The sequence below is a fragment of the Lissotriton helveticus genome, chromosome 1_1, assembly GCF_964261635.1.
Source record: "Lissotriton helveticus chromosome 1_1, aLisHel1.1, whole genome shotgun sequence".
NCBI classification, from domain to species: Eukaryota; Metazoa; Chordata; class Amphibia; order Caudata; family Salamandridae; genus Lissotriton; species Lissotriton helveticus.
In genome coordinates, this window is record NC_136057.1 from 1,837,917,787 (window position 1) to 1,837,935,526 (window position 17,740).

General features: G+C 44.3%; 1 protein-coding gene across 1 annotated transcript in view; it reads left to right on the forward strand.

Moving 5' to 3' along the window:
* Window positions 1–17,740, forward strand: part of ABCD3 (ATP binding cassette subfamily D member 3) — a 344,077-nt gene that overhangs the window by 72,442 nt on the left and 253,895 nt on the right. The window contains exon 2 of the mRNA XM_078641238.1: window positions 11,956–11,995. Within this exon, the coding sequence (XP_078497364.1) occupies window positions 11,956–11,995 (40 nt within the window). The remainder of the gene's footprint in view (window positions 1–11,955; window positions 11,996–17,740) is intronic.

The following is a 17,740-nucleotide window of genomic DNA, read 5'->3' on the forward strand; positions in this document are numbered from 1 at the left end:
TCTGCCTGCTTGGGAGGAGGGAGGAAGGAATGCCAGATAAGTGCTGGGCTGTGCCTGCCTACCTCCCCCACTTTAGCTCTCTCCTGGTGGTCAACTGACCCCACGGGCCCTGAAGCTGACAGGAAGAAGAAAGCCAGAGACACCTCAGTGCTCCGCAACCCCCAGAACTGGTTTAGACTGGACCCAGGGCCTCCATGCACGAAGAACTTCAAAGACATTGGGGGGTATAAGGAAAGGACCCCTGTCTGCAGAAGTTTAGATTCTGAAACTCTACAATCAAGACGGACCCTCTGCTGGAAGGAGGACGGCGAGAGAACTAAAGGAAGATTGCCTTGCTGTGTGCTCTAAGGGCTGACCTGTTCTGCTGTATCACTGGAAGCTGAGGAGGGGAAAGGGACTTTGCTGTGGGCTGTGTCCCTGCCTGCTTGAAACTGCTGAGACTTTGCTGTGTGCTGTGCCTACAGCTTGAATCTCCAAGGGCCTGAGAAGAGCTGGCCCCCTGTCTGCAACCCAGGGACATAAAGGTTGCCCAAGGACTGCCAAGACCCTGCTGTGTCCCCTGAAGCTGCTGTGGGCTGAAGAGATCGTGAAGCCCTGCTGTTTGCCTGACCGTCGACCCTCTGTTTGGCTGGAGGGTGCTGCGCTGTGCATTGTCTGCCCAACCGGCTGCTGTGCCGTGCTGTGAGGTCGCCGTGTTCATCGACACGGGTTATGTGCAGACTGAAGGTTGGTGAGCCTTCCCCGAGCAGAGCGCACTAAAACAAACTGGGTGCAGCTTCACCACCGCGACCCGGGGTCAGTAAACCCCCGACGAAGGGCCCCGTACCTTGCTGGTACCAACGCGACCGAAAGCGAGCCCGCTGCTCTCCGATTGGCCGAGAGAGCCGGGCCCCCTCACCAAACGCCGCGACGGGATTGGCCCGTGCGGCGCAGCGTCATCACTGTTGCCGTGCGGTGATTGGCTAGGGCGAGGAGCGTCATCGCAGGCTTGACCCGGGAGCCGCACTGCCATAGGCTGACTCCCGGGTGCTGTGGAGGCTCGCCCGTTCTGCCGCGTCTGGATTGGCCCGCTCGACTGGAGGAGCCGAGAATTCACCGCGATCACCGCCGGGCCCGGGGAAGACGGACCTGACCTCGCCGAGGGACCTGAAAGAGTGCTCCAGCCCCCGGCCTGCCGTCTCTGCTCCCCGCTGCTCCCTGGAGAACCAAGAGCGGGCGGTGGAGCGTCCTGAGACCGGCCGGGCTGGAGCGCTAGTGAGCGCTCGCCGCGAGGTGCGCCTGGAGGGGAATCCCCCCTCCCAACAGCATTGCGGTGAGACGCGCTAGAGGCGCGAAGGGTCCCTGACGCTAGGGGCCGGGTCCCGTTTATGTTATAAAACAGTGGCATGATCCTTGGCTCGTTTTGAGAGCGAATGGCATATAAATCAGTGGCCATATTTTTTGAGTGCTGATTTAAGAGACTAGAGACATTTGTTTTGAGAACTTCCTGAAATTAAGAAAGACCAATTAAGAATTAAGTGCAACCTTGTTCTAGATGAGGTGTTTAACGTGCAACCTTTAAACTAGAAATGCTATCTGTTCTAAAGAATTGATTATCGTGCAACTGCTTGATTTACCTTGCTGAAACTAGATAAAGTTATATATTTTTATAAAAATATACTTACCTGTGTGGTCTCAGTTTGTGGTGGATTGGGAATTGCTGTTGTGTTAAGTGCAAATGTTATCCACATTGTCTCCGAGTTTAGCCTAGACTGCTCGCGCCATGCTACCTAGAGGGTGAGCAGGGGTTATCTCAGAGGGTTATTCCGTTGCCCTGACCGGAGCTAGGGGTCCCTACTTGGGCCAAGGTACTTACCTTTGCCAACCAGAGACTCCCGGTTTTAACAGAAAGGCAATTGAAAACTGCCACAATCATTAGCTTAGATAATTAAAAAACAAGTGACTCCACTTTAACGAGATTCTCTCTCTTTTCGTCTTTATTTCCGAGCAGTCTTAGAAGGCGTTGCCTCATGCCATTGTTTGATTTCGGACTACGAGTTGAGTACTTTTAGAAAGTTAGCATTTTCCTACCCTAAACCACCTGATACCCTCTAGGAGTTTCCAGTTGCCTAGGCCGGTTTATTGCTCCCTTATCAGTAATGTGTATTGGACCCAGTTAGTGAACAATAGCCCTCAGTCAGGAGTTGTCTAGAAGCTGGGGGAGGTCAAGTTTGACAACCTCCTGTCCTCCAAGAAGCAAGTAAACTCTGTGGTGGGTTCCTGTGTTTTTCCTATTTCATATGCTGAAAACAATTCTTAACTTCCGCTCTTTCTCACTTAAGAAAACAGTTATTCTGACACTCATCACATCCAGGTTGGACTATGCAAACGCCCTTTTGGGTCTGCACATTCTATTCAACGCTCTAGTTCTCACTCACAAAGAGCTTAATCAACCTGGGTCTGGTTATCTGGTCTCTAGAATTGGATCCCATATTCCCATCTTCCCATCAGGAATATGCGTTCCTTAAACAAGTCTCTAGCCATGGTTCCCAAGATCCATCACGCCAGAGCAGGAGGGTGTGCCTTTTCCTATCTGGGTCCATTAGCCTGGAATAAGCTCCTGCAAGATCTTCGCTTAGTTGAATCCATCGCTGTCTTTAAAAAAAAAAAAAAAAAAAAAAGGCTGAAAGCAGGGCTCCCTGTTTAAAACTAAGTGGTTTTACCTGTGAGTCTAGCGCTGGGTTGCTCCTAGGAGTAGCTCAATGTTTTATACATCTCTTCATCATTAATAGGACCTGGGTGTTGCTGGGAGGGCTAACTTTCCACGATGGAAGAGGCTGAGCCTCCAGCTCACTCACAAAGCAACTTGACACCAGCCTTTTTTCACCCTAGACCTCTTTGAGCCTGTGCAGGGGAAGGAAGCAACTTTACAGAACCAGATGTTGTGGTGAGCAAGTAGTTCCCCCCCACTTCAAAGGTTGGCACCAGCTATAAATATTGGACCTCCTGAGCCACTCTTTGGTATACCCTTGAACCTGTGGACAGTACAGAAGAAGGACTGACTTGTTACCGTGAGGCCCGCCCTGCTGCGTAGAGGCCCGCCCTGCTGCGTAGAGGCCCGCCCTGCTGCGTAGAGGCCCGCCCTGCTGCGTAGAGGCCCGCCCTGTACTTGTGGCTTTGTCTCGGTCTAGCATGACCAGGTGCCCTCAGTTAGCACTTTCTGCTTCTTGGTACTATTTTTACTTAAGCTTTTAAAATTCCATGTCTCTGGTTCTACTGATTGGATTTTGGTATGTTGGTCTCTTTTTATTCATTATATTTTACTTTATTCTTCTAAATTGGTGTGTGATATCTCTAGTGCTGTGTTTTAACGTTTTTACTGTTTATGTGCTGCATAAGTACTTAACACTGTACCTCTCAGTTATCCCTGACTGCTTTTTATTCCAAGCTTCCAGAGGGTTAAGCACAGGTGAATTGATTGACACTTGCCGCTCACCTTGACCAGGATTATGGTTATTTGAGAAGGGCTTTCAAATATATCAAACACCCCACCCCCATATCGAAAACCAAATTTCTTAGTTATAATTTTTCTTATTTCCCTAGCTCCCAGTGTGGTGGCTAATGCTATCAGCAGTCACCTCAGAGCTCTGCAGAGCAGCGTAGAATACATGGGTTGACACATTGGAAGATAGATGTTTGAAGAACACCAGCAGGTCACTGAACTTGCAGGGAATAGGATACCTAACCCTTTCTGACCAGCTCAAAAACTTCCCAGCATACCTCATTACTATCCGTGCAACTGTGCCGCTTGCTCATTGCTGCAAATGTTTTTGAGACAGACATGGCTTCCAGCTGTGCAAATGATCCTTCCAACTCTCATTAGCAGACACTAGGTTTTCACAGCTTTAATTGGATACGGTGCTGCCTGGTGAGAATAGTCTTGCTGTCTGTAGCTGGGTACCAGTGCTTGGCGTCCATTGCTTGGGGAGGGCTCTTAGTAACCCTTATGTGGCGTGGTTGATTAATGACTTGCTGCTGGGTTAGGTGGAATGGTAACCACTTGTTATTGAGAGTCGGAAGCATAGTATAAAAATCTTATCAACCTTCTCGAACAATACTGGGCCTTTCATGGTCTGTTTGTCTGAAACACTTCCATCCCCCGTAGAGGTAATGATCCTCCGATGAATCTTTCTCTGTCTATAGGAGGGGTGGAAATTAGGGTAACGACACTCTGCATTAGCTCTGTAACGAGTACTATTTATTGACAGCCCACTCACAACTTTGAAATCCGATTCAAGTACACCACCCTCAATACCTTGCTGTAGAAATAAAGAAAAGCAACTGGAATACCCAACCTCCTGAAGAAGTTAAGTCAAACTAGAAAAATACAGACCGGGTGCTCTTCTACTGCTACACAGAACAAATGAAGTAAAACTTGATGTTCTGTCAAAACTCGCAGAATTTCCCTACAATGCATCTGAACATCAGTAAAATGGTGCACTTAGAAAGGAAGAACTGACAGGATACAATAACAGACTCATGCAGTAATTTAGATTAGTTGGTTATTGTATTAGAGAATCAAAATTCATAACCATGAGCAACTATTTCGGAATCTCAGTTAAAAATATTACAACTTTCATCAGAGCTCCAGCATTAAGCTAATTCTTTTTCAGATAGTTCTCATAGAATCAGTACAGTTACAAAGTCTCTCTACCATAAAGGCCGAAGGAAAGTTTGTCATCTAACTGCTCAGATCCTGCGCAAAAATGGGGAAAGGTTCAGAATTAAAGTCAAATGCAAAAACAACAGTTGAAGGACAGAATGCAGAACAATGTCATACATTCACCCCAGTACAGAGATCTGGGCCTAAATCCCCAAATTCTTGTTTCCAGTCCAGGGAAGACATTGCTTGGCAGTTCGGGCTGGACTGTTCCCATGAGGCACAAGGTCAGACTGATTTGCGTATGGCCATGTCTGAACTGGGGTGGTGGAGTGAGCTAAAGAATGATGATGGATAAACCCAGATCAGTTGACTGGGGGTGAGTGTTTGATTTGCTCAAGCACTCCATCCATCATACCCTTTGTTATCGCTCAGAATTAAAGTCCACTAGCAGAAAGCTAAGACATTAAATGGTTCGGAAAAGAAGGTATCATTCCATTTGCTACTGACTGAACCTTATGCAAGGCAAGCTAAAGTAAAGAATCGATCAACACAGCATCCAGATCTCAAGAAAGAAAATCAAAAATGGTGCTGCTCCTCCTTTGAGGTTGCTTCTTTTATTATGCTTTTAGAGAATGTTCAGTGAGGTGGCATCACGCCACCATCAAAAGACTACCACATGTCCATATTTGCATGGTGTCACCTAGGACATTTGTAACAATCCCATTGTAGTTGTGGGAAAAGGAAGATGTGAAAGTCCACATAAACCCGACATTGTTGGAGAAAAATACTAAGTATCGATTTGAATTGGCATTGCATTCCTCTTCCCACACAAATAATTCATATTGAACTTAGAAGAAACATTCAGGAATGCTAGGAAAAAAATGCATGTTCAGTACAGAGAAAGCAACATTTCACTAACTGTGAGGAGCCCTTTGTATTCAATCAGTGGAAAGGTCCGCACTAGACGAGGCATTTTGAAAAAAGCCTTTAAATTGACATTTATGAGTTAAATGTTAAATCATTTGCAATTTAAATAAAATAAACTATTCAAATAAGAAATATGTAAAACTTTCGTCAAATGGTATTACATGAAAATAACTAACATCAGAAATACCCTACTACCACAAACTTTTTTTCATAACGTGGGTATAATGCATCATTTTGTAAACTCCTTCCACAAAATTCATTTTAAACTATTCATAAATTAGTTTCTCTAGTATCATTCTGTAAAGTTTCACGTTCATAACTTGTTACTACACATTTTTGCACCGACTTTTGTAAATGGTGCACTCGTAACAAAAAGACCTTGAAATCATTAGGCCACTTAATAGCTTGTTCTTGTTAATAAAAATATTCATAAGGAAATTAATTAATGCAACTTATTCATATGTATTAGTGTTACTCGATATGTGTGTGTTCTTCATCTCACGTTTTAAAGCGCGCTTTAGCAGTGCTTCTACCAAGGGTTGGATTGGGATAAAAAATCGGCACTGGAACACTAAAAAAAAGGTGGCCACACATTTGCATATTGCCTTTCTGCAAAACACTGCTTCGATGAAGTTTTAGTAAGAGAAGGCGGGGGGGGGGGGGTCTCTGACAGAGGCATGTTTTCTTAACTTTTTTATATTTAAAAAAATGCACGGATTAGTTCACACTGGTTAAACAAACACGAAAACAAGTGAGGCCACTTATGCTCAGGCCTCTGCCCCAGCTCAATATGCATACATTAATGGGCTGGCGCAGCGAGAGAAATGGAGTGACACCTCTGTCCGTTGATTAAAGGGAGGTAATGGATGCCCATCTGCTTCCATAAAGGCCACTCGGGCACCCACTGCGCTGCTGGCGCATCTGAACAGACACCGCCCATATCGCCACCCCCTACCCCCCCAGGCTGCTCAAAAAAGTAGCCCACAGCTGGAACTCGAATACTGGCCACTCTGCCATTGCCGCCGTACCAATCTGAACCTGCTTCTACACCACTTGTCTCTGTCTCATGTGTCACTGTGTCTAACGTGTGCAAAGTGTACTGTCCGCTTGTCGTGTCTGTTTGGCAATGTCTCGAGTATTATCATTTTTACCCTACTTGTCTAGTGAGCAACCAGCTGTGAGGCATTCCTGATTACTGTTTCTCTGATATAATGATGTATAGGTACAGCTTGTACTTCTGATGCAGTACGATGGGAGAGAAGCGTTAATGCTATATGAGCGATGCTTCCATCTGTTACCTGAACTATATTGCCTGTGTCTTGTGGTGCAGCTGCTTCTGCAGTATATTTTTGTGTGCGACTGATTTTTATGTTGATGCCGTCCAGTACAGTGCTTTGCTTTTTTTTTTTGAGTTGGTAAGGGAAGTTCATGAGGATGCAGCTTGCCCTCTGTTTTTGTGCGCGAGGCTTGAAATGCGACTGGGAGTACCTATTGTCAATGTGCCTTTCAGCTTTTTGGCAATTTCACTTGCACCTCTTCCCACCTTCATAACATTTATCACATTTTATTCTTTATTTTATTTGAAGTTTTATATAGCGCGAACATGACCCGTTAGGTTATCAGTGCGCTTTACAAGGAAAGAAACATTACGTACAAGATGGCACAGGTAAAAAACAGGTATGGTGGTTAGGGAAATGGCAATAGTGGGACAAAGCCATCTATATATATATATATATATATATATATATATATATATATATATACAGTTCCAAAAACACGGAGCGACTTGAATACAATAGGACGCAGGACAGGGATATATACATTAAATGGTACAGTTCCAAGTACAGGGGGGCCTAGGCAAAATACAAGGAAGAGGGTTAGGGAAATGAGAATAGTGGGACAAAGCCATGGATATATACACAAGTAATACAGTTCCAAAATTAGCGAGCGACTTGATTACGATTGGACAAAGAAGAGATATGTACAATAAATTGTGCTGGGAGCATTAGAAGGAGTGAAGGAAGTAACACGTGGAAGGTCAGACAAAAAAGGAGATTAAGTGCTGAGATAAATCAAGCAAAGGCGGTATGTGCACCAAGGGAGCGTTATTGGAGGAATTTGTTCATTAAGAATGTTTTAGCTTCTTTTTTGAAGAGTGCCAGAGAAGGTAATCGGATGGAGGAGGGAAGCAAGTTCCAAATTCTTGGTGCAGCCCTAGAGAATGCACAATTGTATGTTTTTACCTTACAGAAGCGGGGTGGCTGGAGCTCATGGTCTCTGGAGGATCGTGAGTTTCTGGATCACAAAGTTCATGTACAAGGCTTTGTGAGTGATGCAGGCCTTCAAGGCGAAGCCAGTTCAAGGCCTTCAGATGTGGTGAGATATGGTCAAATTTTCTTGAGCCAGATACAAGTCTAGCTGCAGCGTTGAGGCTTGAAGTCTTAGGTAAGCCAGATAGTGTAGGGCAGCCGTATTCGATTCTGGAGATAACTAACGCCTGCACAGCGGTTTGTAAGTCAGCAATTCCAAGGAAGGGTTTTAGTTTTCTCAAGAAGCTCAGATGGAATCTGGCAGTTTTGGCCATCGCGTTGATATGTTCACTCAAGGCACCAGGCCCTGATGCTGTACCCTTGGATTTGTTTAAAAACAATCTTGAAGTGTGGGTACCCCTGTTGCTTAATGTATTTAAGGCGGTTATTGTGGGGCGCATTCCGTCATCCTGGAAAGAGGCAGTAGTTGTGCCTATTTTTAAAAAAGGTAATAAAAGTGATCCCTGCTGCTACAGGCCAATTTCCTTAATAGACGCCTCATGTAAGTTATTGGGGAGAGTAATATTGGCCCGCCTAGAGACATGGGTGAATTCCTCTGAACTTATTGTGAATACACAATATGGTTTTAGAAAAGGTAGGGGGAGAACAGAGCAGTGTCTTAATCTGGCTATGATAATGGGTAAGAAGTACATGAAGGCCAGGGGCCTTTCTATGCATCTGGCCTTTATGGACTTATCCAGTGCCTTCACACTGTGTGCAGGGGGAAGTTGTGGACAATAATGGAGTCTATGGGGTTCGAGGAACCTTTGGTCACTCTGCTCCGTAGACTACATGCCGCTACTTCTGTGACCATCGATACGTCCCTGGGGGTGAAAAAACAGGGCCTATTACATCAACTGAAGGAGTCCGCCAGGGCTGTATTTTGGCCCCATTTTTGTTTTTAATTTACACAAATGGTTTCGAATTTTTTTTGTTAGAAAAAGGTTTGGACTTCCCTAAAATTAATGGTAAATACATACCTTTATTGTCCTATGCAGACGATACTGTGCTAATGACCTTGACTGCAAATAGCATGCAGATATGCTTGAATGCTTTTAATGAATTTATGCAGGGATTGGATCTAAAGGTCAACCTTATAAAATCATTCACAATCGTTGTGCCCCAAAAAGACTAAAACGCGTAATTTTGTTGTGGATAATATTCCTATTGAAAAAGTTCCGAACTTCAACGATCTGGGAAATCTTTTTAATAAAACCTTGAGTTGGGACCCACTAATTACCACTCGGGTACAAAAGACAACTAGATCGATAAGAGGCCCTTTTTCGTTTTGCAAGCAAGTTAGGACAAAAACCAATTGCTGAATTAATGACATTATATAAATCTAAATACTTGCCAGTTGCGACGTATGGGGATATCATAAAAGTGCACAAATACAAGTCACTAAGAACAAGTTTTAAAAAAGTCTTTCATCTGTTCCAAATAGTTCTCCGAACACTTTTTGTCACTCCGAGGTGGGATTAGAGTTTGTGAGTGACAGCATTCATGTGTCCCCCCTGCTCTTATGGGGGAAAATATGGTCCTCAGAAGACCTGCTGATCTCAAAAGAAATCTTAAAAGATTGTGTAAATTGGAAAACGCCATGCAGATTCCATGGCTGCGTTATGTAAAGGAAACCTTTTTTAAAAATTGGTCTTGGAAATTTTTATCATGACCCAGATTCTATTGAACCAGATAACAGAAGGTGATTAGGCATGCATATCACACTGTATTAGGCTTGGCAAACCATAATAATCAATTGACACTTCATGTGGGTATATTACAGCAACAGTATTATCTGTCCTTTTCTGTACATACGCAATGGCGTTTTGATTTGACAAGATTCCGGTTAAATGCACTGCATTTTTTTAGTTGCTTTTCCAAAGCAAGGGGGTTGGTGTGAGCGGCTACCCCCTTGCCCATGTGACAATGAAGCTCAACAGTGTACAATTTATTTTGTGTTCTTTTGCACACTCTATAAAACCCCAAGAGACCGTTTTATTAAACCCCTTTTAAGGGAAATTCGGCCTTGTAATTTTATGGAAGGTTTTGAGCACATAAGATCACTACAAACTGCTGCTATATGCATCTCTATGCTTAGCTTCATTAACCAGGAATCGCTACTGTTAGCATGTCTTTTGTTTTCGAACGAGATATATTGTGTTTGCCACCAAAAGCTAATGAAATTAATAGAAATGAAATTTTACTGATGACTTGTGCGATTGTACTTATTTGAAGTTAGTAAGTTTCTTCTTCGCAGTTGCTTTGCACAGTCAAGTGGGTTGGTGTGAGAGGCTAACCGACTTGTATAAGTACCTTGATAAAGCACAGTGCACTTTAAATTGGGTCACATGTTTTCATATAGAGATTCATAAAATATTCCTTGATGGATATCCAACCTTGTCTACATAAGGAAGTTATAGAGTGACAGTGATGGAGAGTATCTTCAATGGTTTCTTAATGTAATTTTTATGACTTTTTAAGATGAGTAGAAAGTTAAATGATGTTGTGTCTCTGATATATCGTGTTCTGTGCCTTTTAAGTGGGTTGGTGTGAGAGGCTAACTGACTTGTATATGTGCTTTGATAAAGCACAGTGCACTTTAAATCAGTTTACATGTTTTTAATAGACCTTTTTTTTTTAATTATAATTCTTGATGGATATCCGATTGCGATTATATAAGGAAGGTTAGAGTGACCGTGACTGAGATTATCATTTACTGTTTTTTAAAGTAACTTGTATGAATTTTTAGATGAGTGGAATGTTAAATGATGTTGTGCTTTTTGTTATACCATGTTCTGTGCCCTTTTCTTTGATCATGTTGGTTATGAAATACCATTTGTGGATTTTTTGTTAAACTTTATACTTGTATGATTCTTCTGAATCGAATAAAGTTTTTATGATGATATGTTCAGTCATATTCAGGTTGTGGTCCAAAGTAATCCCAAGAGATTTGGCAGAATCCACTATGGTAGGGGTGCAGTTGAGTACTGTAATGAAGTTAGTCCATTCCAGGATGTCATTAGATTTTTTTGGGGGGGGAGATGAGAAGAAACTTCATTTTTTGGGCATTCAGTTTGAGCTGGTTGTTGGCGAGCCCATGGACCGTCGGTTTCAGGCCATCATTTAGATAGGTGATCTCCTCAAGAGATGAGATTTTAATGTAGATCTGAGTATCATCGGCATACATGTGGATGGAGTTGTTGGCCGAGTGGAGAATTATAGCTAAGGGTGCGAGGTAGAGATTGAAGAGTGTAGTGGATAGAGTGGAGCCTTGCGGGACACCGATGGAGATCGGGAAGGCAGCAGATAGATTGTTGTTGACAAGGAATCTCCGGGTGCGGTTCTGGAGGAAAGAACCAAATCATTTGATGACTGTACCCCCTAGACCCATCCTGTGTTTGAGGCTTTCAAGACGTTTCTCATGGTTGACCGTGTCGAACGCCGAGGAGAGATCCAGAAGGATCAAAAGACAGGTTTTGCCTTCTCTGTACATTTTCAGAGTCTTATCTTTCTTGCCTCGTCTCTCATTATGATCTGGTTATTTCAAGTGGGTTTCTATTTTAATACATTAGATGAAGATTAGTATGATCTGGTGTGTAACCGGGAAGTGCAAATGTATTTACATTCAAATCTTGGCATCTGTGCTGAGACTGCCAACAAATAACAGAAGTGTGCAATATGAAGTACACCTCCTCAGCAGTGCCAAAACTCTCCACTTGCATGTGCAGCAATTATACCCACAAGTTACTTTGCTGTTTGTTAGTAACCAGCTTCCAACACTTCACACTACTGCATATTATAGGTGCTCATGGAAGAAATGGGGAATGCGACTCCATGATCATTCAGTACGCAACACCTCTGTGTAGACTGCCAAGCGTGAGTATCCTCGTTAGTCTCCGACTTGCCCAAAAACTCAGTTACTCTCTACAATCTAATGCTTAGCGCTATCTATCAAAATATCGAGATTCCAGACTGGCTTACTTTCTGTGCAGCTATTTTTCATGTCGAATTTTCTAAAGAAATTGTACCAGTTTCTGTTGCGTACATGAAGTAAAATTAGATTTCTTTTCTCAACAGTAAGAAAAATGAGAAGCCAGCATTAATACTGAACAACGAGGTAATTTATTTTATACTTACTGTATAGTTGATTTAAATGTTATGCTGCCTGTTCTGTTCAGCTTGTTTTATATTGTTATTTCTGGCTCGCCATTTTCAGAGTGGCGCCCTGCTGAAAATGGGCGCCCTGCTGATAATGGACCCCCCTGAAAAATTGCACCCTAGTATCTGGCCCAGTTTGCCCACGCCTAAAGTCGGCCTTTACTCTATATGCTAATTTCACAGAGCACTGTAGAGGGAATGTAGCCTCTTGCTCTTACAAATCAACCTTGTATGGCTTGATCATGCATTCTTTGTCATGGGACTTGTGAGACGTTGGCATGGTATATGCTGTCCACTAATTAAAGTGGTCACCCTTTACCAGTCCAAACAACCCATATAGTGATTTAAGAGGTCCAAGAAAGGCTGTGGAGAGCAGCCTTCAGGCTTCGTCTTGAAGGAATGTTAAGAATCTTGTTTTACCAGAATGCAACCTTGTAGTATTGATTAAATGAAAAGGAGAACCACAGTATTTATAAAAATATGTATTTATTAATATAACACACTAAAGTATGACACAGTATCTTGTACACTAAGATACTCACAAAGCACACAATACTGTAGCATAGAAACAATCCTAAGTAACACTAATGCACAGTGGGCTCCAGGGGGAGACTGAACTATATACTAAAATAGTGGTATAAGAGCCACAGCTCGAGTCAAGACCGTGTCTAGAGGATGTAGAATCTCTGGGACCCCAAGAAACCACCCAAGGTGAGTAGGTAGGGACCCAATGGGGGACAGGTGCAGTGTGGGAACACGATCGCATGTGCAGTACAATTCTGTGGGAGAGTCGCGGTTGCAGTTTTACAGTTTAGGGACCCTTCTGGGTGGACTTCGAAGAAACCCAGTGGAACTTAGGAGGTTGGAGAGCCACCCCACCCGTGGATACTGTAGTACCAGAGTTACCTATCCCAGGGAAGCGTGGTGCATAGGGCTGAAGTGGCGTCGGAAACCACTGTCAAACTCAATAGAGGACTTCGAAGAAGAAGAGCCACTGCTGGGAAGAAGAAAAGTGTTGATTGGAATCCAAAAGTGGATTCTTGATGAAGAGTACCTGAAAGCAGAGGGGACAGAGTCTGGGTCACTCAGGAGTGACCAGGGGCTCGGTAGACAAATGCCCACTGATGTCAGGTGCTTCAGGTGTGTTGAGGGGGTTCTTGACCCTGCAGCCAAAGGCATCGGGAGATGTCGAGGACTACCAGGAGCCGGATCCGAGCTGTCCCACGAAGGATTTCAAGTGCTGAAGGGTCAGTGTCTGGCTGGAGCACCAAAAAGCCTTGGCAGCGGCAATCCTCGGAGGAGGTCTAGGGAGGTTACCAGCAAGGTCCAGGAGACTCACCAAGCACAGGGGAGTCGGGGCAAGCCTAGAGCAACCAGGGGAGCCCAAGAAAAGCAGTGTTGACCCCCAAGAGGACCCACAGGACGGAGACACAGGAGTCGCGAGGGGACCGTGAGCAGTTTCTCAAAGAAGCAGGCCAAGGAGCACTCAGTGCGAGAAGGCTGGCGTTCTTTGTAGGAAATGGTGCCAGAGGTTGTGGTTACTCGTAGCCCAGTGCACCTGTTTTGGAAACGCCAACAAGCATATGCACTTGCAAAAGTGCACAGGGGTATGGGTATTGCAGCCTCCACGAGGGATTCTGACCTCAAACTTGGTGAGAGGGCAGCCTCGGACCTTGAGGGACTTGGAAACCCACCTCCTGTGTTGCTGGAGCCTTCGGAGTCCATAGGAGCTCAGGAGCACCAGACTGGTCAATCGAGATGTGGTGCCTGTGGTTGCAGGGGAGCAAGGGAGATATCTCCAGTAGTCCCTGATGCTCCTCAGGTCCTGCACGCAGCCTATATGGTGCATGGGCACAAACAATGCTTTGGATGGAGAGGGAGACTAAGTCTGGCCTAAACGAAGTCCAGAAAAGTCCAGTCGAAGGTCAATGGTTTCTTGATCAGAATCTTGTCCACGTCAAATCTAGGGTCCTTCAGCCAGGTAAGCCCCTTTGTACCCACGGGAGAGGGTTGGACAGATTCAGAGGACCCGGCCAGGCGAGGGTCTGGACAGTGGGGAGGTTACTCCTACATCCTTTGTCCAGTTTCGCTCCAGAGCGGGAGCCAATGGCTCCCAGGACTGCTTTGACCTGGACTATGCACAGAGACACCAAATGTGCCCATCATGCAGACTTTCGGTCGCTGGCAAGCGCACCCGCCTAGGTCTAATGCACTAAATCCTATCTGGGAGGTGGTCACCCCTCCCTGTTATAGGATGCCTATTGTTCTGCCTTACCCATCTCAAGCTTGGCTCACAGCAGGAGGGCAGAAATGTGTGTCTGGTTGGCAGCAACCATTTTGGGCTGCCCGGGACTAGAAGGCTGGTACCAGGAACACCAGGGAGCTCACAAAGCTCGTTTATGAGGGGTGGAATCATACCTCCCACAACAGTTACGGGTGTGGAGGTATGATTCCACAATGTTTGACACCAAACACGGTAGGGTTACTTTCAGCAGTTATAGAGTTGGTCATCACGCGGTCGCATAATGCCACTGTATATGTCGTAAATGGCTGAAGCACTAACAACCCGGGAGAATGGACTCCGTAGGCTGCAGGGGTGTTCTGCTCATGCAGTGGCACCCTCTCACTTGGAACCAAGCACCCTGCCTTCAGGATTGTCAAGCCCTGCTAAGGGGTGACTTGTAGGTTTTAAGTATACTGATCCTTGGATATAGTAAATCTTTATCTTAAGTAAGTGGTGCTAGCACCAACTTACACAGACTGCAATGGCAGGCCTGTAGGTTTTATTTTGTATGAGTGGCATAATACATGCTTCAATCCATGGGCGGCTGCTGGGGTACCTATGTCCTGGGTACATGGGTACCATATAGAAGGGACTGACGAGGATACTCCAGTATCCAATCTGGAGCCCACCGCAGTACATTACATAACAGTTTAGGGAGAAAGCAGATAGACTGGGGCCCTGATTAACAGGATCCCAGTCAGACTAGTCAAAAACTGTATAACATGAAGCAAAAAAATGGGGGTAAACATAAGAAGCAGATCCTACTTTCCTACAGGAATCAATACTGTACTCTCATTTGTTGTACGGTGCTCCTGGCAAAGCTCCTGTTTAACCATGGTCAAAGGCCTGACATGGGGGCATAGATACCTGTAGATGCGCTTACCTGTAGCTAGGTGTGGTGAAAGAATGGTACAAACTTGTATCCCTTAATACTTTGGCATTTGCTCACTGTTATCTTGGGCTGAACTCAGTAGGTTATTTTGAATTTCCATAATTGCTATTCCTGAGAATAATTTGCATGTAATGGATGTAAAAGTTGAATAATTCTCATTCTTTGAGTATACAAAAATCCTACCTTATTCGTCATCACTGTGAAGGATCGTTGAAAGTAGTCTTGAACTCTGAAATGTGTGTCCAGTGGAGTTCCAGCTGAAGTGTTGATGTTCACAACATTCAAATAGAAACGTGATAACTCGATCGAACCATAATATACAACTTCATCCATATGGAATTGAGCATTAATTTTCAATATGTATTGATAAGTATTGTAGAGCTCATGTGTGTCCAAGTGTAGTGTACTTATCTCAAGTTTAAAGAGAGCACAAAATCAAATATTGTCCTATTTCTTATTGCGAACTTATTTGTTAATTGTGTATTGTGTTTTGAATTGTGTTCTTTGCCAAATAAGAAAGCAAAGTGATTTACATAGAACCTGCAGATATGTACTAGTCTGCACAAAGAACATTTCTGCTGCTCATTCAGCTTCACGTCTTAATAGCGGATTGCATTTTTGGAGTCTATAAGAGGATTTAGCAGGGAGTTTGGTGATGGAGTTAGCTGAGGGGAAGGGGGAAGCTGAAGAGGTGGTAGTATTTTCATCGTAGAAACGTAGAGAGGAAGGGAGTTTTACATTATTTCTTAATTGTTCGTATAGATTGCTTTAGAGACCGTTAAATGTGGAAAAGGCAGGTGTGAGGCTCATACTTCTCTTCCTGTAAGCTAAGCAGCGGTCTAGAATTTTTCATAATCAAAGGAGTGTCTTCAACCAACTTCTTCAACCCTTCTCCCCATTGAGTGTTGAACTATAACTCTGCTCCCTCTTGCTCAACACAGATTCAATATAATCTCCTCCTGATTGATCAGTCTTTTTGATGTTCACACACAGCCTATGACTGATTTGATAGAGACCAATTTCCAAACACTAATTCTAACCCTCTTTTCGTCACCCTTGATGCTTTTTTTCTATCTTCAATTAACTATTTGCACCCTCAGTCTTTGGCCTCTTCACTCGCTTGCCTTACTGCTTCAGATTGGACAACCTTTTTCATTTGTTAAATTGGTCTCTTACAATGTTGCTTTTACTTTTCTGCTAAAAATCACGTTTTTACCGATTGCCCTTGCTACCTTCGCATCAGACTCAGAACTTTTTTAAAACCCCACAATGTCCCCTCTATACTTTTGCCATCTTTCGATGTACTGTACCTCTAGCTCCCTCTCCTCTTCTTCGACCTCACCATTTCCATTTCCTCAGGTTTCTTTCATGGCTTTTTTTTAAACATGTTCTCATTCTACTTAAACATCCTTCCCTTTGACTCCCCTGCTTTCATCCGGTCTCCCTCCTTCCTTGTCTCTCTAAGCCCTTTGAAGACACGGTGCGCCACCAACTCTCTGTATTACTTGACACTAGTTGCCTACTTCATCCTCTGCAGTTTCAACCCTACCCTACCTTTTGAAACTGTTATCCTTCCAGTCTGTAACTATTTCTACTATGCTCGCTTTTTCAAGCTTTTATCTTTTCTTATTCTTCTTGATTTCTCCTCTGCATTTGACTCTGCAGACCACACAGCCTTTTTTCAGTTCTTTACTTCCACCTTTTCGGTACTATGCTATGAGTGGCTGCCTACTTTTCCGTCCCTTCACGCTTATTCTGTCTCTAGGGGATATACTCTCATTCTTATTCTTTCCAGTTTTGTGTGTGGCACACAATGGCCTTTCCTTGGTGTCTGTCTCTGTCTCTCTGTCTCTTTCTCCGTCTCTTTCTCCTTTCTCTCTGTCTGTCTCTCCTTTCTCTCTGTCTGTCTCTTTCTCCTTTCTCTCTGTCTTTCTCCTCTCTCTCTCTCTCTCTCTCTCTCTCTCTCTCTCTCTCTCTCTCTCTCTCTCTCTCTCTCTCTCTCTCTCTCTCTCTCTCTCTCTCTCTCTCTCTCTCTCTCTCTCTCTCTCTCTCTCTCTCTCTCTCTCTCTCTCTCTCTCTCTCTCTCTCTCTCTCTCTCTCTCTCTCTCTCTCTCTCTCTCTCTCTCTCTCTCTCTCTCTCTCTCTCTCTCTCTCTCTCTCTCTCTCTCTCTCTCTCTCTCTCTCTCTCTCTCTCTCTCTCTCTCTCTCTCTCTCTCTCTCTCTCTCTCTCTCTCTCTCTCTCTCCCCCCCCCCCCCCCCCCTTCCTTTTTTTCCATGGCCCTAAGACCAAAACTAGGGGGTTAGTGTATTCCTACTCTGCCACCTTCCTTTGTTAGGGGGGGGGAGAGGGGGGGCACTCGGCTTAAGCAAAGTCCAAGATGGCTGCCAACACTTCCTGGTTGAAGTATTGACAGCCAATCTGAGCTCTGCAGATCGCTGCACGAGCTCCTCATTATTCGTGGAGGATTTGAGGTCGTACATATACACATTTGGATTTCCTTTAATTTATCAAACTACTGAAGCGAGGT